The sequence below is a fragment of the Sinocyclocheilus anshuiensis genome, unplaced genomic scaffold, assembly GCF_001515605.1.
Source record: "Sinocyclocheilus anshuiensis isolate Anshui unplaced genomic scaffold, SAMN03320099.WGS_v1.1 scaffold1237, whole genome shotgun sequence".
NCBI classification, from domain to species: Eukaryota; Metazoa; Chordata; class Actinopteri; order Cypriniformes; family Cyprinidae; genus Sinocyclocheilus; species Sinocyclocheilus anshuiensis.
Genome location: NW_015553581.1, coordinates 741,664 through 768,177, shown reverse-complemented (window position 1 = coordinate 768,177; position 26,514 = coordinate 741,664). Strand labels below are relative to the sequence as shown.

The 26,514-nt window shown below is 37.0% G+C and overlaps 1 protein-coding gene across 1 annotated transcript in view; it reads left to right on the top strand.

Moving 5' to 3' along the window:
- Positions 1–26,514, top strand: part of LOC107668371 (ras-associated and pleckstrin homology domains-containing protein 1-like) — a 73,391-nt gene that overhangs the window by 43,715 nt on the left and 3,162 nt on the right. Inside the window, 14 exon segments of the mRNA XM_016460211.1 lie at positions 1,342–1,461; positions 1,822–1,924; positions 2,688–3,319; positions 5,991–6,065; positions 11,244–11,321; positions 13,664–13,823; positions 17,428–17,549; positions 18,836–18,901; positions 19,037–19,180; positions 21,055–21,165; positions 22,314–22,412; positions 22,501–22,621; positions 23,741–23,880; positions 26,058–26,512. Of these exon segments, the coding sequence (XP_016315697.1) occupies positions 1,342–1,461; positions 1,822–1,924; positions 2,688–3,319; positions 5,991–6,065; positions 11,244–11,321; positions 13,664–13,823; positions 17,428–17,549; positions 18,836–18,901; positions 19,037–19,180; positions 21,055–21,165; positions 22,314–22,412; positions 22,501–22,621; positions 23,741–23,880; positions 26,058–26,512 (2,426 nt within the window).

Here is a 26,514-nt window from a genome sequence, read left to right as displayed (position 1 = left end):
CATTCTGTTATGCACAGTGTAACAGTGCTTATTTTGTTCATTGGCTAGTACATAAACTTCAAACTACTTTTTAAACGGTTGATGTGTGGTACAGAAACAGACACTGGAGAGCGGTAATGGCTTTGTGTTTTAACAGTGATTGAAATGTGTTGCTGCTAAGCTTGCCAAAACCATTTACTACTGGAGAGGAGGATTTCCAAACCATCTGATATAAACACTGATGATAAGACACTGATATATACAGATGCGTGCATCACACACACCAGGTCTCCATCTGTCCATGCGTAGTGTTAGATTCTACGGGATGGGGTTCTTGTTATCTATAAATCTTTTATGCTTTGAGTGCTGAGTACAAAGAAGAATTGGGCCTGTGATGTTACGTAAGGACTTCATAATATACAATAGTGGCCATTGGTAACATTAGTTTGTGCAGTCTCTGTCATGTATTATCATGACAAAATTTCTATGTGTCCTAGTGGCCACCAGAGGGCAGTGTGTGATCACGAAAAGTGAAAGTGGCTGATCATGAAATCTGAGGCCTTATTAATGAATGTGCATTAGAGCCTAAAGAAAGCAGCATGTTGTGAGGTTCATATGTCAAATTTATGAGTGTCAATTGGCATGTGTATTGATTGACAGTGCTTTTAGTTGCTTTTTTTCTGAAGCATGTACAACTAAAAATGTAATTAAATTACCTTTAAGAAGTTTGGGGTCGGTGTATGTATTTAGAAGTCTCTTGCTCCCCAAGACTGCATTTATTTAATCAAAAATACAGTAAAAAACGTAATATAGAATGAAATATTGTTATAGACATTACTCCAGTCCAGTCATGTCAGTGTCACATGATCCTTCAGAAATCATTCTAATATGCTGATTTGATGCTCAAGACATATTTCTTCTTATTATCAATGTTGAAAACAGTTGTGCTATTTAAAATTTTGTGTAAACAGCGATACATTTTTATTAAGGATTCTTTGATGAATAGAAAGTTCTGAAGAACAGCATTTATTTGAAATTGAAATGTTTTGTATCATTATACGTGTCTTTACTGTCACTTTTAAATTGTCTTGGCTGAATACAAGTATTAATTTCTTTCAAAAAGAAAAAAGTTTGAATGGTAGTGTGTCATACTGTTTTTATGCAGTAAGTGTGCAAATTTTGCTTATATTTGAAGTTAGGTTAAATACCACTTTAATGTTAAGTATTAAATTTAAATGCTTAATTTAGATTTTTTTTTAAGATACATTTTTATCTTTTTAAAAATTGTTCCGTTTAAAAATCTGTAAAAAAGTCTTAATTTTCCCATGAATTCAGAGTAGTCCTGCACTTTTCGTGTTTCAGATGGAGCAGTTTTCAGATGACGAGCTGGATCACGCTGCAGAGGAGGACAGTGATAAAGAGGACCAGGACCTGGACAAAATGTTCGGAGCATGGCTGGGAGAGCTGGACAAACTGACAAAGGTGAGGCTGAGAGATGATAACCAGTAAATTTGTGTAATAATCTCATGGTTGTCAGTTTAGATTAGGTTTGTGATGTCATTACCTGTGAGGCTTTAAACAGTGTGATGAGTCTGTCAGTCATTCAGTTAGTCATTCAATTCAGGTTTGTGCAGTGGTCTCGTAGATGCATTTCAATTTCTTTTATTAGTTTTTAATGTTATGCAACACAATGTATTAAGTATGGATGACATCAGTGATAATCTGTATTTTTCTAAATTAATCAGATAGTCCTGAAATCCCTCTACCATGTTATTCACAGGACTGACACAGGTTAAACTACGGTGTATATGTGTAGTCTCACCACTCACAATCTGTTTTTAGAGTCTAGATGACGGGAGACCAGAGAAGGTGCAGAAAGCACCGCTCAGACAAGAGACAAACATGGCCAACATGGCCTATCGCTTCTCCATTTATAACATCAACGGTAAGGCCACAGTGTACTCTCTACTTTACAATATATTCAATTATTATCCACAATATTATATTATCGTATTCTAATATCATTATGACCTCAGATGGGGGCTATAGATTGCAAAATGATTTATGTAATTGGGGACTACACATTTTAATGTCATCATGACTCCATAAGGATCATTATGATTTGTTTCCAATTTTTTAAAAATTATTATGACCTCATGAGGTGCTTATTGATTCTCAAATCACTGACATTCTAATGCAAATATGACTATTTACACTACCATTCAAAAGTTTGGGGTTGATGAGATTTTTTTTTTTTTTAATGTTTTTGAAAAAAGTCTCTTATGCTCTTAAAGGGATAGTTCACCCAAAAATGAAAATTACCCCATGATTTACTCACCCTCAAGGCATCCTAGGTGTATATGACTTTCTTCTTTCAGATGAATCTAATCAGAGTTCTATTTAAAAATGTCCTGGATCTTCCAAGCTTTATAATGGCAGTGAATAGGTGTTATCTTTCAGTAGTCCAAAAGAAGTCCAATAAAGCGCATCCATCCATCATAAAAAGTGTCCCACATGGCTCCAGGGGGTGAATAAAGGCCTCCTGAAGCGAATCGATGCATTTTTGTTAGAAATATCCATATTTAAAACTTTATAAACAGTAATCGCTAGCGTCCGCTGACTGTCTGTCGTTAGTCTTAATATTTGACATGCTTAAATGAGCTGGTTTGTTTACATTTGTGTGTATGTGTACGTTTGTTTCCTTACAGAGGCTCTGAACCAGGGTGATGCTGTGGATCTGGATGCTCTGATGGCAGACCTCTGCTCCATCGAGCAGGAGCTCAGCACCATCAGTAAGCCTAGCAGCGCTTCCTCTCGCCTTGGCCTGACCGGGGACACCAAAGTCCGTCAGAAGCCCCCGGCCGGACGCAGTCACAGCACCAAGCACACGGGCAGCAGCAGTGGAGGTGCGAGTAGCAGTGGAGGCAGCACCAGCAGCAGTACCCGCGCCTCTCCCGCCTCTACCATCAGGGTGGGCAGCTCCAACAGCAGACCTCCGCTGGCATCCAACTTCTCTCTGGATGACATCACAGCTCAGCTGGAAAAAGCCTCCCAAAGCATGGACGAAGCAGCCAGGCAGAGCTCCACATCCTTCGGCTCTGTGATCTCAGCACCGTACTCTTCCTCCACCGTGCGGCGGCCGACCTCCCATCATCATCATCATCATCGCAGGACAGGGTCGGTGGGTACGGTCACCGAGCATGAAGTGCGGTCCTTTGTCCATTCCTCTCGCTCTAGCATTAACTCGGCCTCTGCATCCAGCATGGACTCGCTGGACATCGAAAAACCCAAGTCTGATCCGGACGGGTTACAGGACAGACAGGACCAGCCGAGTTCAGAGGTAAACAATGTTATCTCGTATTATTTGACATCTTGAATGGATTTTTTTCACTGAGCTTGAAGCAGTTTGTTAAGAGACCTCTTTGAAGGATACATGCAACATGCCTTAGTTTGTCTCAACCAGGGGTCGGGCCCGATAGGGGGTCTGAGCAAACTTCCAAGGCAGCCTCAAGATGACTTAAAATAATTTAAAGGTGCAATAGGTGATTGGCTTCAGAAACATTTTTTGTTATGCTGGTTGAAAGTCTCTTCACATCCCGATAGCAATCATTAAGTTTAGCGGTCTAAATGTATTTATCTGTATTTATTTATTCTGTGGAAGGCGTAGGACCAAGAAATGTTCGTCCAATCAAAACGCTCGGTCCGACCATTTTAATTGGCTTTCCTACCTGCCTGTCAACGTATGTATTAGCACACCTTTGCGCACCCTGTTCGCGCAGACAGGATACGTCATCAGCGCATTCACGCACGCTGTGCAGACAGAGCGAGAATGGCAGACAAACATCAACAACCCGATCTTCCTTCCTGGTATTGTAGTACTTTTAAAGTTTTCTCAACGGTGAATGACACATGATGTAGCCCAGCGGTTAATCCAGTCGTCGCGTCCCCCGCTCTGAATATTTTGCATGTCTCGCTTAGTTAATACACCCGATTCAGATAACCAGCTCGTTAGACGTGAGCTACGTGCATGAACTGTGTTCCGATCGATATGATCCCTACACAGTGTTCATTGCTCCCTACTCCCTGAGCAGGGGAAATCCGTTGAAGTTTACTTCACTTCGGAACATGGGCTGGAATTGGGAACCGCTGATGTAGCCTATTGTAATGTTGTCTCTGGTATTGTGGTCTGTGAGCGTATATGCGTTCAGTGGGCGTGGCTTTGGATGGCGATTGCAGGGAGGGTGGGACGTTCGCTTTCATGCTATCAGGCTAAAGTTAGCATTTTCCAAGATCTCCTACTGCACCTTTAAAATAAGACAAAACAAGCATTCAAAATAAGCCAAAACAACTAAACATCTAAATATTTCTTATTTTAATTTACCCTTTCAACGTAAGTTTTTTTTTCTGCTTTGTGGAAACAGGGTTTTGGAAAACCTAGGTATGTATTATGATTAGGGCTGCACGATTAATCGAATGCGATTGTTATGCGCGAGGCGTATTTGGAGTTTCAGCGCGAGAGCGCCCTCTGGCCTTTGGATGGAGATTTACTGCTGATCACAGAACCGTGCTTCACTGAAAGATACGCATGACAATCGCAGCTTCTGTCGAATCGCGATCTCGATTCCATTTCGATTTATCGTGCAGCCCTAATTATGATGTTCCGTTGTGTGATTTCTAGACATGGAAGAATCATGTAAATTAATAAATTCTTATTTTATTAAAACTCCATAGGCATTTTATAATACATTTTTTCTAGTTGTGTCATGCTATTATAATATTTTAAGGGATAGAAATAGTGAGTAAAAATGTTTTTAAAAATCCTTACATTTAATCCTTATCAAGTAAAGGATAAAAAGCTTGCCATGGGGCCTTTGAATATCTTTGTGTTCAATGGGGTGCTTGTTGGAAAAGCCTTTATGTCTAAAGCGCTTAAAATGCTGCCCATGTAGGCAGCTCACTAGGTTTTGGAACAGAACCCAGACATTTCCTCAGGCCTCTAGCAGAGCAGATTAAGCGTTAAATAGAGCTTTGCTTCTGTCCCTGTCCGAAAGGCCAAATAAAAGTGGCTTTTACCCTCACTGCAGACTTAATTACACAGATAAGTGATTTTGCTGTAGTTTGGGTTGTATTTAGTCGTTGTATTGAGATATAGTCTAACCCACATTTTTTATTTTTAATAACTTTCAACCCATCGTGGGTACAGTTAAACAAATGCAGACTTCTCAAATGCATCAGTTATCAATTACATTTTCTTTCTTAAATGAAAGGAAGGTCGTCATGCATCATGTGTGTGACAGATTATTTCTTTTACTTGAGGCTTTTTCACATTGCCACCAAACACCAACTTGTTGGGTTTTGCTATATTAGTATGTTTACCATGTTGGTTAATGTGAACCAGCCTGCGAACAAAATGAGTTTGTGGTGAAGTTTTATGAAGGCACATAGACCACTGCTATTTAAAGCTGTCTACATGCTTCCTTCGATTGTTCAGAAGTAGACTGAAGTAGAGCAGACTGATGCGGAGGGATTTCACTAATCTATCCTATCCCACAGATCTTTACTGACAATCTGATTTTTAACTGTTTTATTTCTTATAACAAGTGTGTAATAATAGCATAAAATGCATAGTAAATATTTATTTTCATTATTATTTTTTAATCATTTGATATTAACTTTAATGTATTATTATTGTTATTATTACATGCTATTCAGTTAGCAATTAATTTCATTATGCACGATGTTCCACAAAAAAAAAGCAAGCAAAAAAGCAAAATTTGCAGCACTTTTAAAGTGCCATGTCCATCTTATACAACACCATAATGCTTTTCATGATTGTCCATACAGAATGGCTCATCGTGTTATGTGAAATTGAACAGTGTTTTGGATAGGATATTTTATTTTTAATTTCAGTGATTATTGCTCACAATTTTCCCCTGTGCTTTCACACTATGAAAAATCATTCATGTTTATTAATCAAAGCACTAATGTCTCTCCTCTCTCTCTGCACAAAGCACTCGTATCTGGACAGGGAGACTTCTCTCATTCTGAAAAGCATTGCAGGAAAGCCCTCTCACTTGCTGACCAAGGTGATGCCCTCTTTCCACCTCTGGATGTATTGAGTTTCTCCTAGTGGCTTCCTAACCCTTCTGTGCATGCAAGCATGATTCATTTTCATCTATTTTTCTTTTATTATGTGTCTTGATGTTAAGACATAATGAAGCTTTTCTAATGAAAAAAAGCTTTGTATAATTCCTGTAACCTTGTTCCTAATACCTCAGTGTTTTTTTTTTTGTTAATTCATACTGACCCTAACCATCTCCCCACCTCCCACGTCATGCTGATTTCCTCGTCTGTAGCCTGCCAATTCATTATGTCATAGGACATCAGAAGAATCAGAATAAATGGTAGACGCAGAGTGATGTGCATGGATACTTCATATCACCTACAATGTTTGTGTTGTTCCATAACAAAACAGGAATGTTTAAGCCTCTATTAACTCAAACTCTCAATTTTTGTATTGTTGATATAGTTATAGTGCACTACATTTTTAGGTCCTGTTCACACCAAGTCTGACAAGTAAACAACACAATTGATAAAATAATCATGAACATTCAAAAGAGAGTTTAAAGTGTTTGGTGTAAAGAGGTTCGTGGAGATACATTGTTTTTATTTTGTAAAACTTGCCGTGCATGTTCTTCTTGGTGTGAATAGACCATTTTATCATGTTCATTTATTTTGTATTTACTTTTGTGTACACTCAAAAAATTGGTGATGGGAATAAAAATAGTATTTGAATGATTTTGCATTAACACTTCCGTGGTGAGAGAATGTTATTGTTTTGCAAGCGAAACAAATATTCTCAAAGGAATGCAAAAGCATTGCAATACATTTTTTCTTCTCATCTCATATTTTTCATCACCATGTCCCCTCAGGGGCTCCGTAGCATCTGAGACATCCACTTGAAAACTAATTGTTTTGCACTATGACTTGACTTAATATATCTGGAGAGCATGTTCATGCATGCATGTTTTGAAATACTTGGGCATTTTGAGTTGTGTGGTATCAGCAGCTCTTCAGGACTGCATGTCCAAATCAAATCATTAAATATGTATGAAGATATGTAAAGGATTTTGTTGAGCTCATTCCATTTAGAGGTTAAACATTTGGACATTTGAGTTCAACAGAACAATATAAAACTTGTCATATTAGAACATGAAGTTGAAAACTGGACATGGATTATTTGTAATAGCTATTAGATTAACATCATTTTTTTTTTTTATTATTATGGAAGGAAACATTGTTTCATCACTGCTTATGTAACACAACATCTTTGATAATGACTGTAAGTGATGACTGTGTGCTCCCTCAGGGTTTGTATGTACAGTACCTGTTTATTAGAGAGGTACAGCCCCAGATCGGTTAGCTGTGGACAGGTGGCAGACAGACCCGCAAGGTACCGAGTGACATAATGATCAGCACAACAGATGGATTCTAGGAAGAGATCGAGTTTCATCAGAAACGGCAGGGTGCAGTCCAACACAAAAGTGTTTTGCTTCCTCACAGACAACTGTAAGCCACATTCAACCAGTGTTTGTTGTCTCTTTTTTTTAAGGATTCACCTGCTCAACCAAAGCTGTTTTGAAACCAAACTTCCATTAAGCAGTGTTCAGTATTAGTCCTAAGCTTTCTTAGCACAGATCAGTTCATCCTGTTAAACTGTACTACTGTGGCCTATAGACCAACAGAAGCCTGACCAGCGCCATCCACTCCTGGGACCCAAGTTGATAGTGTGTTAAATTCAACACAATCTTATGGCAATTCATAACTATTTTTACATTTTTGGACAAATTTGGGAGTTTTAATCTCATTTGTTTTCATAAGATCTGCTTATGTTCCACTGATGGTTATGTTTAAGCGTGGACCTTCATGTTTTCTTTATTTCTAAAAGTGCGTTCATACAAAATCGGCACATTTTCCCATAAAATGTTGGTTAAACCATTCACTCAGACTCAGTACAGTAGCACTCTAGTTTTAGTATCCCCTAATACATCTGTGGGAAATCGGTTTACGAATGTGCTGACCATCTTTTGTTTTGTTGTACTTTGCTGTTTTGCTGTGGACACTAAAGTGTGAGTCAGTTGTGTTGCAGTGGCATTAGCAAGGCTTGGAGTCGGTTGAGGTGATCTGATTGGTTGGAGGAGTTGAGTGAATGTGCTGGTAATCCTCTTTACACTCGGGAGGTTTCATCACCTAGATTTTCATTCCTTATTCTGACACTGTTCATCACTGTCCTTGTGCACTACACTTTAGCATACTTTTGAAAAGAGTATTTATTACAGATATAATATACTTCAAAATACTTAAGTGTGAACTGAATGTGATGTTTTTGGACACTTAATTGCATCTTAACTGCAATTAAATGAAAATGGGTTATAGTTTAAATTTATATAAATGCAATTAGTTGAACTTAGGTCCTACAAAAATGGTTCTATGATGGTTTCTAAATGGTTCAAAAAAGGCGCTCAAGTACATCTTCTATAATATAGGTAAATTCCTAATTGCTCCTTATAGTCTTTGAAATGATTGACTGATTAATTAATTATGGTTAAATAAAATATATTTTGATGTAATTTTAATTGACTTAATTAACTTGTGTGACGTGTTTAAATATATTTGTAATTTCACGTCGTGATGAAGTTGCCATTTAGTACATTTAAAATACATTAGCTTTAAATGTAATATCAAATAACACACTATAGTTAAAATTATAATTAGGTACTGTACATGTGCTTTAATATGTTAGTCAACACATCAAAATGTACTACTTTAAAGCACAACAAAAGACTATTAAAACAATTATTTAAAATGTACTTTCAAGTAAATTTTTAATTTGACATTTATTGCAAAGTGCACTTGTTGCCTTTTATTTCATTAATATTATCTAAAAGCTGGCTTCCCAAAAATCTTGGACGCTATACAAACCCTGATATCTCAGCAATATAGATAATTGTAGTTTCTGCAGCCAGGTGGTTTGTGATGTAGAATTACGGGTCAGGAGAACAGCTGCTGGGCAGTTTCTGTTGCTGCTTATCGGCTTATTTTTGGTTTCTCTGTTGTTTTGTGCCAGCCAGGTTTTTCTTTCTTTTTTTTTTTAAGACAGTGGGTAATTTAGTTTTGAAATTGTGGCCTTGAAATTTAGCAACAATAACCACTAATAGTATCTGGATTCTGATCTTCAGTTGAGGCTATTCTTATAGAAGACATGCTTCTTTTAAATGTGTTTCTGTGTCAGCTATGTCCCATTTCCACATGCTGTCTATAAGTCATGAGCTCACACCACTTTTTTCACCATCACCTCAATCAAAATGGACCATGCACCTTGTGCGCTGATATTTTTTGCAATTTTGATTGTTTGCTTTATATATGTGTGTGTATATCTATATCTATATCTATATATATATATATATATATATACACACACAAAAATATTGTAAATGTTAATCCAGTTACTTATTAAAGGAACAGTTCACCCAAAAATGAAAATGAAAAATCACTTACTCACCATAATTGAATTGGACACTATAAAACTGCCTATAGGTGTGAGTGTGTGTGGCTGTGTGTGAGCCCTGTGATGGACTGGCCATCCGTTCAGGGTGTCCCCCGCCTCTGTCCCAAAACTGCTGGGATAGGCTCCAGCCCCCCACGGCCCTGTAGAGGATAAAGCAGTTTGGAAAATGGATGGACTTACCATAATGTTTTTCCAAACCCATAAAGCTTGCTTTGATCATCAAATCATATTTTTAATAAAACCTGAGAGACTTCTGTTCCTCTATTGAACATCCATTCCACCAAAACTTTTAGATTTAAAAATGTTCATAAAGACACTGTAAAAGAGGGAGGTTTGTTCTTGCTCAACATGTGCAATTGAGCTTCCATTTACCATATTCAATGTACTTTATGTATGTGCATTGATCAATGTTTATATGCAAAGAAAGGCTTGAATTAAATCATATAAAGCAATCAGGACTTTGATTAAACCGCTCAATCCATATGGATTACTTTTACTATTTACTTTTACAATTTAAGTTTCAGTAAAATCAACTTTGAGTGGAGGGATAGAAATCTTTAAATCTGATAAATATTAGCAAGAATAAATGCAGGGCTCTGAATATGAATATTGTGCTATTTGCATGTCACTATTACTATAGCTGATGTGTTCAGCACTAGTCAGGGGAGGCTGTGTACTGTTAAGAGGCTTGAGCTGTAATTCTCTCATTTGCCATTTGGTTAGTTAAAATGAGGAGGCATATGTGTCCAGATTTTAGGATGATTCTGTAGCTACAGTCAGTTTTTCTGTGCCCTTTTGTGGCCGTTTTCTAGTGTATTTGTGTGTTATTCACTGCAGTGTGAGAGGATAATACACTGTGATTCGGCACAATCCCAAACCCAGACTAAAGCAATTGCACACATACACACACACGCACACACACACACACAGAAACAGAGTGGCGGAGGGCTTGACAGAAGTCTATTTGACAGTAAAAGGGGAGGGATCATCTCTTTGTTTTAGAGAGAGCGAGAGAGAGATTAGCCAGTAGACGAGAGGTAGTAGAGTGTAGCCATTTCTGCCCATCCTCCACCTCTCTGCTGCTTGTAGTAGATGCGTTTTATGCTCTTGGGCAGAGGAATCATTTATGCTGTTGGGGGAGTATTCCAGTCATTTATTCTTCAGAAATCTCACAGCTTCCTGACCATTACGGATTTACATGGACATTAAATTGCTCTGATCATGGATCTGCACATCTCAGCGATGGCCAGAACAGTCGCAAATGGACATAGACCAGCTTCAGACTTGCTACAATGGGATATTTTTCTATTCGACTGGACCTATAAATCTAAATGTGACTATTGAAAAGCAGCTTTCTGTAATCTGTTGAGTCGAATCTGTATTAGGGATTGCAAAAGGGCTACCAGATGGGACGAATGCCAGGGGAAGAGCATTCAGATTGTGTTTCCTTACAGATGCCATAGCACTGCTTGTTTTTAAGCCTTTACCTTCCTCTTTATTTTTTTGCACCAAAATATCTTTTTACAATGGCATCTTGCTGGAAAAGCCAGGTAAATGTGAGGGTTGTGCAGTCTAGTTTTTATAGATCTTCAAATGTCCAAATGTTTAACCATAGGAAGTTAGTTATCCAAGCATAACAGTGCACTAATTCAGATGTATTTCCTTCTGGTGATTTTGTTTGTATGTGTGTATTTAGGAGGAACAAGCTGCCAAACAAAAAGCTGAGAAGATCCGAGTAGCTTTGGAGAAGATAAAGGAAGCACAGGTTAAAAAGGTGAGATGATCAGCAGGTTTTTTGTTTACATGTAAACATATCTTAACAGAACATGTGACGCAAGCCTAGTCACACATATGTTTACAGTGATTTAACAACCTGTAATGCTACATCTGTGCTCTACAGTAGTTTTCAAATGACACCATCAGCATGTGCAGTGTGGTGTAGTGTAGAAGTGGGTCACCGTGGTGTAATGCAGCACACTTACACGGCTGAATCAGGCCCTCGTGGGACCTGGGAAATGATTTTATAGCACATTTTCACAGAATGGTTAGTGTAATTTGGCTTTGGAAGAGCTGTGTTGCCTCTAGTAGAGACTGACCAGTATTCAGTTGACCAATGTTTACTGTTATTAACACATTCTACTTTGGTTAATGGTTGTTTAATAATAATAATAATAATTATTATTATTATTATTATCATTGCTGTTAATAAAATATTGATACGATTTTTTGGTGATTTTTCAAAAAGGCGTGCCCTTGGTTAGCAGTTTTATCATCATCATCATCATCATAATAATAATAATTATTATTATTACTTTTATTAGTATTATTATGTATTATTTTTGTTTTCTAATAAAGAAATAAGCCCAGAAAAGCCATGGTTCACAACGATTATATTTGTTTTACGCACGATGTCGAGTATTTAGCTGTTCTAAAATCAGTATAAACCACAGCTTCATGGGGCTTATGGTTACTACATACACCTGACAAGGGTTCATAAAATAAACACACAGCAACAACATTAATAATTATGTATTACATAATTTACATAATTGTATTGCAATTATGTAAAAATGTATTGCAAATATATTATTATTATTGTTATTTATGATAAATAACAATGTGATTCAGGTATGTGTTTGTAGAGTATTTTACAATGGCTTTGAACGTGGCTCAGCCAATCATAATCAGGGGACCTTAACTATAGATTTTATAATAATTATTGTTAACACTTTAGTTTAGGGATCATTTCTCAGTATTAACTAATTTCTTATTAGCATGCACTTTACTAGCATATTGGCTGTTTATTAGTACTTATAAGCACATATTATTGCCTTATTCTGCATGACCATATTTTAAATCCCTTAATCCTAACCAATATCTAAACTTAACAACTACCGTACTAACTATTAATAGGCAGCAAATTAGGGTGACCTAATTATTTAGTTATTGTCCATTAAAGAAATAAAATGAATATTATTAATAATTTTGTCATATCATTTATCTGATACTTTTGTAAATAATTCGTATTGGTCTTTAAAAAATGACTGGTCTCTAGAGTATCTTGAATTTTTTGGATGTTTCACTCTATGTTGGCAAGTATAAACGTATATAAGTAGATAAAAGTGCAGTTACAAAAATTGATGTCCTGTGTCAGGACTTCCTGAGGTTTCTGTGCTGTTATCTGGGGAGGTGAAACAGGGCTGTGTTTATACAAACAGCCAAGCCCAGATGATCAAGACAACTTAAACACATTCTGTGTGTCTGTGCACGTGCACCCGTGAGGCCTTACTCTCCCACAGCATCTGTTCTCTGAATATATTCGTGTGGGTCAGCAGCCCTGATGGAATGTTTTCTGGGTCAGGTCACTGTCACAGTACACAAACTGAGCCTGTGTCTCTTTAAATGCTGCTCTGAAATCTCTCTTGAAGTGAAATCGCTTTAAATGTGCTCTTAAAATCCACAGTTAATCTGGAATGAGTGCGTGTAGACAGTAACAAGCTGTTGGATTTATGGCGGTGCTCATGGAGGAAGCTCGTGTTCTGAGATATTGATCTCCCTAATTATGATCTGATAAATACATTTCTGTTAAATATGTCTGTGGATATTTTTGAGTAATGATGGAAATTCATTGTTGAATCAGTGCATATAACCAACAGTTAGAAAGAAATCTAATTTCTCAAAAGTATCAGCATAGTGTGTGGCTTGCGGTAGATTAGAGTAGATGGTAGATTAATGACCTCTGTAGATTCTGGTATTTTCACTGGCCTTTGACCATTCTTATGGTAAAATGTAGGCCAGTGTGTAATGTCTTAAGAGGGAGAGGGGATTCCTATTGGTTTATATGTTCACAGGCCTTTTGTTGTTGCTGGGACGTTTGGGGATATGTATGTGGAAGGGTTTTTTAATTTAATCTTGTTTGTGAGCAGTTGATGTTGCCGTTTTACTCAGATCTGAGGTGAATGTTTGCCTGGAGTGCCTGGAAAGGCCACATCCCCCAATAAAATGTCACAAAACACAGATCACTATGTAACCCACTGTTGACAGAGAAATGTATGCAAACACCAAAAGATGTACAAACATATGTAATGGTTTGTCATGTTCTGTCTCTCCCCTAAGTTGGTAATCCGAGTGCACCTATCGGATGAAAGCTCAAAGACTGTGATGGTGGATGAGAGACAGACGGTGCGTCAAGTGCTGGACTGCCTGCTGGACAAATCCCACTGCGGTTATAGCCTGGACTGGTCTCTGGTGGAAATCATCACTGAACTCCAGATAGGTAAGAGCCAGAAGACAGACCTCTCTCTGTCTGAGCCTCATTGTAGCTTGTTCTGGACAAGAACTGGCCAGTAATTGACATGAAAATGAACCAATAACAGGATGTTTTAGGTAAATTTGGAATTTGTACCACAGTAATAGACCAACATGCAACAAACTGGTGCAAATAGTGTAAATCTCTGTAAAAAGTTTTACAGGCAACACCAATGTAATTTGTGGAAAATGTATTTATGTATACTATCGGTCAAAAAGTATAAAAAAAAGTTTTTTAAAGAAATTAATACTTGCATTCAGCAAGGGTGCATTAAATTGATCAAAAGTGGCAGTAAAGGTATTTGTAATACTAAATAATATAATACAAAATATTTCTATTTCAAATAAATGCTGTTCTTTTAAACAATCTATTCATCAAAGAATCCTAAAATGATACACACAAATATTTAGCACAACTGTTTTAAACATTCATAATAATTACAAATGTTTCTTGAGCAGCAAATCAGCATATTAGAATGATTTCTGAAGGATCATGTGACACTGAAGACTGGAGCAATGATGCTGAGAATTCAGCTTTGCCGTCAAATAAATAAATGACATTTTAAAATATATTCAAACAGAAAGCAGTTTTTTATTAGCAGGTTAAGTTGTAATAATATTTCACAATATTACTGTTTTTACTGTATTTTTTTTTTAATAAATACATTCTTGATGAGCATAAGCATCCTTTCAAAAACATTTTTTTTTTTTTTTTACATACCCCAAATTTTTGAACAGTAGTGTTATTCATAATTTACATTCAAAAGCAATAATTACTGATTATTTAACCAACACAACTCTTCAAACAAAGCAGAATACACAGTTGTGCATGTAGATATCTTAATTAATTTGGTGCTAATTGCTAAACAAGACTCTTAAATATCCTCTCTTTAAATATCACTGATACATTGTCAACAAAACTGTTTCCCGGTAGACTGATAAACCTGTGCGTCATCGAAAACGTGGTCTGGCAGGAAGTGCACATGCTGTGGCATGTTGTGTGGTGGCACTTGAGTAAAGATGATTATAGACTGGTAACTTCACTGACTATTCTAAAGGATCCAAAGAGAGACTGAGTCAATAAAGAGAAATGAAAAAAGGGATTAAAGTCATGTGGTCAGGCTTGCCCCAGATCAAGCACAACGACAGCTGGGTGATAATGCACATATTTTTTTATCTTTTTTTTTATTTTCTGCTGGTCTTCAAAATATAACAGCAGTCCTGTTTGGTTTATTTGATCACTGTAGATTAGCAACAAGTATAGATCAGCAAAGTCTATGTCTGAAATCCCAGTAGGATTAACCCATCCAATCATGTGCGGTCTGAGGGAGGATAGCACTAGATTAGGTAAATATTACTATAACCGGTTCCACTAATTCCATAATAGTAAGAATATAAATCTACTGAGGCAGTAGAATTGATGATGGGTCAGGACAGTTGTGGAAGACAAAGAAAAACGTTTTTATGATTTTATGATAACCTGAATACCACAACCCTGTTATTCATACTCTAAAATGCCTCCTGTCAGGTTTGTTTTTCTCACATGTCAGTTTTTATATTAAAGGAGTGGTCGAACATTCCACGTTGAGACATTGGTTATAAAGTTTGGGTTGGTAAGATTTTATTTGTTTTTTAAAGTCTCTTACACTTGCCATGGCTGTATTTGTTTAATCAGAAATACAGTAAAAACAGTAAATAGTATTGTGAAATATTATTACAGTTGAAAATAACTTTTCTATTTGAGTATATTTTAAAATGCAATGTATTCCTGTGATGCAAAGCTGAATTTTCAGCAGCCGTTACTGCAGTCTTCTTCAGTGTCACATGATTCTTCAGAAATCATTCTGATATGCTGATTTGCTGCTCAAGTAGCATTTCTTATTATTATCAATGTTGAAAACAATTGTGCTACTTAATATTTTTGTGAAAACTATGATACTGTATTCTTTAATATATAGAAATATATGGAACAGCATTTGAAAAAGTAAAGACATTTATAAAGTTAAAAAAAGATTTCTGTCACTTTTGACCAATTTAATACATCCTTTCTGAATAAAAGTATTATACTGACCCCAAACTTTTGAACAGTAGTCTAACTTTGCATATTAACACAGGTAATATTATAGTCTATTATAGACTACTTTTATTTTGATGTATTTTCTTATTAGTGCAATGCATTGCCCCATAGACTTCCATTGTAAGTGCATTACTGAAAGCATTTTTTTTTTTTTTTTTTTTTTTTTTTTTTTTTTTTTTACGATCTGAAGAATCGTATCAAATGGAATCAAATCAGGAATGAAAGGAATTAAATTTATTATCTGTGGTATGTTTTTGTTAGAGTTGTATTGAACCTAGGACATGCCTTTAACTGAACCTGCACCCTCCCTTGCCGTGTCTGATATATGAGTGTGTGATTCAGAGGCCTTATGTGCTGGGCTGCTCTGTATGTAGGTCCTGAGTGATCATGCGTGTGGCCATAGCCTACACACCTCCAGGGCTTCAGCTTTTCCACACTCTGCTCTTTCAGTGGAGGGAGAAAAAGGCAGAGAGGGGAAAGACAAGGAGATCTAGTGGCAGGGTATAGAATACCCACCAGATGGACTGTGCTAAAATCCCTTTAATAGAAAGAGCAGCGGAGGACTTTTCTGGAGGTATTATGTGCAAGCTGATGGATTGTTACAGTTTATAGTGAGGAATGATGTGTTTTTGCCCCTCAGGCTGAGTTCAGAAATTGATGTACACACTTGTATTTTTAATTTTGATTACTTGATTGACACACTCTTTTTAATTTTGATATTGTTCTTGAATGATTCTTGTCTTGCTGTCAGAACCTAGTCAAACACTTAGATTTTGCTCTCGTGGCAGGTTTGTTTGTTGGCTCAATGTTTTTGAAGGTCGTGCATGTTGAGGTTAAAGGTCACACATCTAGTGTTAAGGTGTGACGGAATCAGGCTTAATCCAGGATCAAGAGGAAGGGATCGTTAAATCCTCAAGTACCTTCAATTATCTAATGGATGGACTAATGTAGTGTCATTATTTATTTATTAATTCATTCATTCATTTATATCATAAATAATACAGATTTGTTTAATTAATACTTCTGATGTCATGGAACTGGCAGCCCTCGTGTAGAAATTGTTGTTAATGTATGAATTTGATTTAAGGTTTGACCCATTTTAAATTTGTCTAGTGCATGCAGTTTGTTACGTACTTTCTCATCCTAAATGTCTTCAGGGGACTCTACCTCCATGAAATAGACCCAGGGATCTTTTTAGTCTGGAAGGAGAGCAGGACTGTGGCAGCAAGGCTTAGAGTAATTTGAATAAATGTCCCTTTTCCGTACAGACCATCGGATCTCTTGTAGGTCTGTTTACTTCATGATTTAGACATGGACTACTAAACCTGTGAATCTTTAGTTCACGATCACTTTCTTATACATCAGGATGTATTTTCAAGGATTAGTGAAAGTGCTCCGCAACTGTAGTAGATACCTAATAAATGGATAAAGTGTCCAAAGTTGTTCTCCTGGTTGATTTTTGAATCTTCATACTGGTTACACTTTGTTTTTCCAGAGAGAATCTTTGAGGACCATGAGAACCTGGTTGAGAACTTGCTGAACTGGACCAGGGACAGCACCAACAGACTGATGTTCATCGAACGCATTGAGAAATATGCACTTTTCAAGAACCCTCAGGTAGAACTACATCTGTCTGTTATAGCAGCAATAGCAGCAAAAATTATATAGCAGCAAAAAATGGTTCCCTACAACTTCTGAACTACATTTTAATTCTTCTAAAACTTACAATAGCATTGTTAAATACTGTATACACTTAAGATTTTTTTAAAGAGTTGGTAAGATTTTTAAAAATGTTTTTGAAAAGTAGTATCTTAAGCTCACAAAGGCTGCATTTATTTAATAAAAAATACATCAAAAACAGTAATTTTGAGAAATATTACAATTTAAAAAAACTTTTATTTGAATATATTCTAAAATGTTTTTTTTTTGTTTTGTTGTTCCTGTGATGGCAAAGCTGAATTTTTAGTCTTCATGTCTTCGTGTCATGTTATCAATGATGAAAACATTTGGCTGCTTAATATGTTTTTTGTAAACCATACATTTTTTCAGGATTTTTTTGGTGAATAAAAAACGTTCAGAAAAACAGTGTTTATTTTAAATATGAGTCTTTTGTAATATTATAAATGTCTATTGTATATATATATATATATATCTATATATATATATTTTTTTTAAATAAATGTGTCCTTGGCTTGCTAAATAAAAATATTTAAAAAAATACCCAAACTTGAATGACAGTGTAAGTTAGTTATTCACTGATGTGTCTGACAATGCCATTTTTAATATGAAGGCTACAGTGAAAGGCAAGATTTTCAGTGAATAGTGCTTTCGTTTTCAGAATTACAGCATTTACATTGTTGAGTGAACCGTCCCTTATTGCCCATCTAATGACTAGATGTGTGCAGTTTTGTCACCAAAGACTGATTATAGATATGAAAGAGAAAGATGTTTCAGAGTGACAGTAATATAGGTTTGTTCAGTATGGGTGTTCTGCTTGTGAAGTGCTCTGTGGATCAGTAGTTTTATTGATGTATGTGACTGAGGTAGGTCAATGTCATGCAAATGCTGAGCTGCAATAAAAAAAAATAATCGATCTTAGCAGAGGCTGGTTGAAGTGTGACTGCCCAGACAGTCTCTTGCTGCTGCTTTGTCCATTTTAACCCCCCCCCCCCCAGACAGACCGGGCAACCCTAAAAAAAGAAAAAAGAAAAGTCATTCCATGTGTTTAACCACTTTGTTTTCATGTTGTATTTTGTTGAAAGTCTTTTAAAATAGTACATTCAAATATCTAAAGATTTGTTTTGACTAATGCTCTAGTATACCTATAAATCAGTGATAGTCACAGATCCTTCTTACCTTTTCTTACCCACTTTAACATCACCCTGATTCATCTGTTTCCTCAGAACTATTTGCTGGGGCGTAAGGAGACGTGTGAGATGGCAGACAGAAATAAAGAGGCTCTGCTGGAGGTGAGATGGACTGTGAACCTACTTACACTTTCTCTTGGGTTTTAAAGTCAGCATGACTTATTTAGGTCATGTCAGGCATGTTGTATTTACTGGGGTGACCGATAAAGGTGTTTGTGTGTGTGTGTTTTTGAGCAGGAGTGTTTCTGTGGAAGCTCTATCAGTGTGCCTGAGATGGAAGGGGTGCTCTGGCTCAAAGACGATGGCAAGAAATCCTGGAAGAAGCGCTACTTCCTGTTACGAGCCTCCGGTATATATTACGTGCCAAAGGGTAAAGCCAAGGTCAGTTGTGAGTCTGTCTCTCTTTTTCTTCTGTGGTCTCATGCTTCATCTCATAATCTGTTTGCCGTGAAGTTCATTCTCTTTTCTCTATCACACACTCGATGGCTGACACAGACACTTTCATATTCTTGCTGACTAATACAAAAACACTCTTACACTATGGCCCTCTTTCCAACTTCTATTAAAATATGTTTTCTGGTGATCTCTGGGTCCAAAGTGTCAGAACATCAAAAGGCATCTGACCACATTGCATTTGTAAAAGTTCTTTAGGCTCTGCCGAAACAATGGGGGCATCATACTTTTTTCTACTTTTTGTTGTTGTTGTTGTGTTTAATAGAAACATATAGACATACACTGGCTAGTTTACAATCAAACTGGGCAGCATTAATTGTCTATGTATGTGCATAGTGTTAGATTAACATTATGGATTCACTCCCAGAACAAGATGCTCAATAGTCTAATCCAGAGGCGGACAGTAACTAAGTACATTTACTTGAGTATTGTACTTTCTAAGTTGCTTCAGAAGTATTGCAAGTACGTACAACAATAAAACATAAAAAAGGACATTTACTTTTGGTACTTAAGTACTTTTAAAAGCAAGTACTTCTGTACTTTTTCTTAAGTAAAAATGTCTTTACAACTTTTACTTGTAATGGAGTAATGTTTGACCAGCAGTATCTGTACTTTCACTCAAGTAATGGAGTTGAGTACTTTGTCCGCCTCTGGTCTAATCCACTAAATGATCTCTAAAAGCATGAAAAAAGATTCTGGGATTATGTGCACATATGCTATGGTATTATGCATGCACTTAAGTGCTCACACATATGTGTGCAGATACACTCACACTGTGAGGCCTGAGCAGTGATACTACACACAATAAATGCTATAATAATATATAAAGAGTACCAAAATAACAATTGGTTTGTGCTGCTGCATATTCTTTTGCTCATACATATATTCACATTTAGGTGCATTGGGTACAAGGCACAATGACCAATGACGTTTGGCATCATTGATGTCAAACCTGGCAGAAGCACATCTTGTATATGTGCAAATGTGAATGAGATTGCAGAGCTAAAGCATGAACACGCTTGCTGTCAGTCACATGTCATAATTCCTGTGCTTTTCAAGCGATAAAGGGCCCGCTGACTCTGTGCTTAACACATCCATGTTTAGAGGTCAGTTAATGAGGTCAAGTTCAGAGGAGATATAGGCCAGTGACTGCTCATTATCCACAGACCACAGGGAGGCAGAGGGTGATCGAGAGAGAGATAAAAGAGCAGCTGCTGTACATCCTCAGGTCATCGCTCTGGGTTTGACAACTGCTGCCCATCTGCATCACTAGCATACTCGCATCCTGTTTCATGCTTAACACTGATGTATAACATATGATCCATCTGATTCTACATGAGACAAAAAAAGGAACATTCAGGACCCCCTTTTTCATGCTATCCAACCTGCCTTTCCTATTCTATGCACTAATTCAGCATACTTTTCCGATGTAGTGCTCCCCCTAGTGGATTCAACAGTGAAGTAACATCTAGGTCAATTTAGGTCATAATTTCATTTTTATTTGTTTATTTTTGCTTATTTAAAAGCACATTTTAAAAACGAAATTTCATTGACACAATATAAACAAATGGATTACACCACAGGTCTAACTGTGTGGCATGATGATTTAAAAATAAATATAAAATAAACAATAATTCTGACAATAGTAAGAGATATGATACAAGCATATGAATGTAGACAATTCATTTATTTATAATTTGTAGTAGTTCTATAACCAGCATTTCCTACAGATGCATTCTAAACAAAGATTTTCCTTTGTTATGCACTAACATCTTTTTCATTTCATCCGGTGTCATCTGTAGGCCTCTAGAGACCTGGTTTGCTTCCTGCAGCTGGATCATGTTAATGTGTACTTGGGTCAGGACTACCGCAGCAAATATAAAGCCCCAACTGACTACTGCATGGTCCTGAAGGTGATAGATGACAGTCATCTTTTGTACATTCTATCACACATACCAATTGTATGCAGTTATAAATATTGTCGAAAAAAAAAGTAAAAAAGTCAAAGTTGTTATTCCTCATTATCAGATGTCAATCACATTTTAGACACTATGTTCTGTTCCTGAAGAGGAAGATGAGTTAAAGCCATGTGCTCTTAAAATGCATTTACTTAAAAGACTAAAAAGTAATTTGTAAGTAGTGGAAGCAGCAAAACAAGCATTTGCCTGACCATATCTCCAGAGTTTATCATAAGCTACTTAAATTTTCCAGATTTCCACTTGTCTATATTGTTAAAGCAGACAGCTGCAAGAGTTTTTTGCCAGAGGACATTTCAGGCGCTGGGATCTGTAAAAGCCAGATCTCGATCTGCATTACAATTTATGATTCTGGACTGAACAACATATTTCCTCAGTTTGTGCAGACACTCTTAGAAGGAAATCAAAGCCACAGAAGTGAGACAAACATAAATATAGACTGTTTTTGATCAGTGTTTGGCTTTCTTTTGACATAACATTTATCTGCTATTGAACTTCTTTGACCTTATGCATAGCCATATTTTTGACTATAGCATAAAGGGCTGACCACACTGCAGTTTATTCTTGTGAAGAACTGCCTACTAGGCCTGAGACCATCTGACAATTGACCGAATACAATTTGTTTTGTTTTTATGGTCCAGTTAGAGATGAGTTGATCTAAAATGGTTGATATCACAGTATGATACAAGCATGGAAAATTTCATTCAAATTATGGTACAACATCAATCAGCAGTTAACAGTATAGAAATCACAGACATTTGATCCCTCTTTGGCAAAGAAGTGTTTGTGTCAAACTGAGATTTTGTAAACACAACTTTTTTTCAAGGATAGGTCAGAAATTGCATAAAAGCCGTTCAATCAGTTTGAAGCTTACACTTTTTTGGTAGTGCTTGAGAGTTTTGTGTTTAATATGCAAATGATTTAGTGATCCAGCTGAGGCTGAAATTACTCTGACCATACTCTGATACAGGGAAAATGTTCTGATGTTTGTAACTGATATGAGGGTATCAAACTATTGCTATATGCTTTACACACAGACTATAAAATACATCAGTATAGGTAACGTCTCTGATTTTGCCACTCAGCACCCTCAGATTCAGAAGAAATCACAGTACATCAAGTACCTGTGCTGTGATGATGTCAGAACGCTGCATCAGTGGGTCAATGGAATACGCATTGCCAAGGTAACATCTCGTTATGATGACATCACCCCATTTTGTATAATGTGTATTGCTAGGTTTTGTGGCTGAATCTATGTGATTTGTAATGCAGTATGGGAAGCAGCTGTATTTGAACTACCAGGAAGCTATGAGACGCACAGAGGCTGCTCATGACTGGTCCTCCCTGTCCAGCTCCAGTATCAAGTCTGGTTCCAGCTCCTCCAGTTTACCAGGTACTTTATTAGCCTATATTTTGATCTAAATTAGACTGTATAATTTCAAAACCTGAAGCAAAAACAGAATGGTGTGACTTTAGCTTTGTGAAATTAGGCTACATAAAACATACCAAACAGCAGATGGGCTGAATGAAAATGCAAATTCACTCTCTGTCAGCAGGTGGCGCTTAAGGAACAGCAGTGATGCATTGGTTCCTTGTTTACCACTGTAAGCACTAAGGAAAATGCCATCTAAACTGTTACTTAAGACAGTCAGTTCCCCTCAGAGACACATTCATACTTTGCGCATCGTGAACAGTGAGCTTGCTCTGCCTGCTAATGTATTTTCTCCTCTTTGCCTCTCTGGCCTCTGTTAATGCTGTTTACAGACTCTGAAATAAAACAAAAAAACGTCCGGTTCCGATTTATGACCGATGGTCGATCGGTGCATCTCTGCTCAAATTCAATGGTTTGCCAGCAAATAAATAAATGCGCTGCATGTTTCAGAGTGTCATGGGCAGCAATCGAACATATTACCGCTTCACTCTGAAAACTGCAGCACATAGGTATTTTTATTTAATTAAATCGGAACATTCGCGATATGGCATTAAGCCATAATGCGATATCGATTATATTTCGATATGTAGTGCACCCCTAATTAAAATAATATTATAATTAAAAAAAAAATCATTTGGGCACCCCTATGGATGGACAACGCCCCTAGCATTTGCCTATTTCGCCTATGCGACGGTCCGGTGTTCTGACAATTTGTGCTACCTCCCATTAAAAACCAAAAATGCTACCTATCAGATTGTGCTACCAGCATCTTATTCATGTGGTTTGAGGCTTTTTTTAATGTCCATACCTACCCCTACCCCTACCCTAAACCTACCCGTCCATACCTACCCTTACCCTAAACTTACCCTTAAAACAATGCAAATATATTTTTGGTAGCACAATCTGATAGGTAGCATGTTTCGTCGGTACACCGGCCCTAAGTGCAGCAGCAGAAATATAGGAAACTCAAATGAGACGGTGCTTGATATTGTGTATTGTTGTCTATGAGATAGATTATCGTGTTTAACTTTGTATCTTTACTCGACTTTTTGATTCATTGTGATTCTTTCGTGCCTACAGAATCTCAGTCCAACCATTCAAGCCAATCAGACAGCGGCGTGTCAGAGACTACATCCTCTGGTCATGTGCGCTCTCAGAGTGTGGTCAGCTCCATCTTCTCTGAGGCTTGGAAGAGAGGCAATCAGGCAGATGAACCCAAGGTGACCATTGAAGAACTTTATTGTCTCTTTACTTGCTCTGCTTTGTTTCACCTGTGTTTCTTCATCATGGTGTCATTATCATCTCTTCTGTATCTTAATCCATTTTGAACAATCTGTTGCAATCTTATCATGTTGCATGTTGCATGTTGCAATTTTATATGTGACCCGTGCTGTCAAAATGAGTCGGAATTGGTTACAGGCAAAAAAAAGTGAAAAATTTCGGTTTTAAGGTATTCACAAAAATAAGTTCATTATAAGCCCTCGTTTAGCGATCCCAATTTTAGATGTTTAATTACCTTTATTTGTACTTTTTCTGAGAGGAGTACCTTTTCTCCACTCGCTTCTCACGCTGACTGTCATCCGAAGCGCATGCATAAAGGCGCTTCCGACTGCGCACGATCCCGATAAATATGCACATATACACAGAATTGCAGTATTTAAGTATTCACGCAAACATAATTTGTTATGTCTTAAGTGAACGTTCGGGAACTGTTGGGGAAAAACATCTGATGTGTAACATTATATTAGAACCGTGCATTACAGTAGTTCTTAATATAGGCCACCTCATTAATGTTAATCTAACAATAAAAGAATCACTCGCTGCTCTTGATTGAACTGCTTTTGTAGTTTTAATAATCAATTTATTTGTAATGAACACGCTAAAGGGATTTTTACATTTGATTATTTTGTTTTTCTTGAATGCTTTTTGTTTAGATGTAAAATGAAAAAGGTAATGCACTATTTGTTTTTTTTACTTTTATTTGTTCTATATCTGCTTTTTTGCATCTGTTCTTATTTATAATAACAAAGATAAAATAACAAATAGCTATATTGTGACTATTAATATAGAAATTATTATTAAGAAAAGAAGTGGAGGAAAAGATGCAACGTTGCAGGTGATTTTGCTTTGAAACCTTCAGAAAACTATTTTTCTCAAAATTGACTTGACTTGACTTGACTTGACGATAACTGACTCTATCGACTTCAAACAGGTGTAGCTCAGTCATTTTTCGTCCAATTCCAACAAATCATACATCATTTTGAAGTTCTTTTTAATAAAATATGAAAATAAAAATATGAGATAGATTAAAATAAAAATAACTAATTTTTGAAAAAATTGCTCATTGTGACCCATTTTGCCAGCACAGGTCACATATTTTAAAAAATGCTGTAATGAAAACCTCAGAAAATATACTCATATACCAAGCAGAAAACAATGAGGTTTGTATGGTGTAATGGTGTCTTTGATTTAATTGTAGTTCCAATTTTGTTCAATTTAATTAAAATGCTCTGTCAGTGGAATTTGCTAAATCAGGATATGACATATTGTCAGCTTCTTCCAGGTGTTAATTTTAATTACTCAGAGGACAAGGGCAATTTAAGCCACAATAAAGACCATTTGGGGGATTGTGGGACATTACTTATGTCACACTTTCTCCAGATATATTAATTGGTCCCCTCTATGTTTGTCTACCCAGGATGAGAATTTCAAGTCTGGAAAGGCTATACACTGGTGGGGATTGAGGTTAGGAGTGTGATAAAACCTCACACTCTGGCCGTTTATATTTGATATAATCCTCACATGTGAACCTCTAAAGCAACTAACCACTGATATGATGTGTGTGGTGGGCAGTTCATCTTAGTTGTTTTTTGAATGCTGGATAATTGGGGACTGCTGTGAGACACCTGCTGTAATAGTTTGTGTTAACTCTTAACAGACAGTGCACTGGTGTTGTATTTTGAATAACCCTTTCCATGATGTTTGTTGTGTTTTGGTTTGGTGTGTGTTATTATCAATAAGAGATATTCTCAGAGAAGTTACAGTAAGCACAACAAAAATACAGGTTAACTCCTATTTTATGCACACACTGAATTGCTGTTGTCATAATTGGTGATTTTTAGTTTGAGCTCTACGTCTCAATGATTCTGTGTTGCAAGAACAAATGTTTCTGAGTTTGGAAGAGCAGATCTTAATTAATACTAACAGTTCTTAGCTCCTCCCTTAAGACTTCATAACATTTCCTGTAACATTTCATGTTATTTCACTCTTTTAATTGCACTGTCTGCTGAATATCTTGTTGCACATCACTAATACATATCCTTCAAAAAAAAAAAAACTGTGTGAAATAAATCTCCTTCATACTCCTGTTCTAATTTAATTTTTGTCATGTCCACAGATGAGAATGGATGGCCCACCAGCACAGCCTACTAGAGCCTCTTACCCTCTACAACTTTCCCAACTGCCCCAGCCTCTCCAGTCTCGTAGCAGCTACAGTGGTGTGTCCCCAGTGTCCCCCTCCTCGCCACCATCTCCACCAGCACCTCCCCCTCTCCCCAACCCCACGCACCACTCCACCCCAGTTATGTTCACTAAATACAGCACCCTCGCTAGGTTGCAAAACATCTCCCAGGCTCCAAATCATTACAAACAGACCCCCTTATTGGCAGCGCAGCAGCAAACTATGCCCCATACACTGCCCCCACAGTGTCTCAAACCTGTAATTAATAATATGGCAGAAACTGCCAGCAGTCCCCCTCCGCCCCCACTACCACCATCTCCCCAAGAAATGCCAGTGCCAGGGTCAGCCATGGCAGTGTTGAAGCATGCTCCCCTCAGCCCCCAATAAGCTCCCC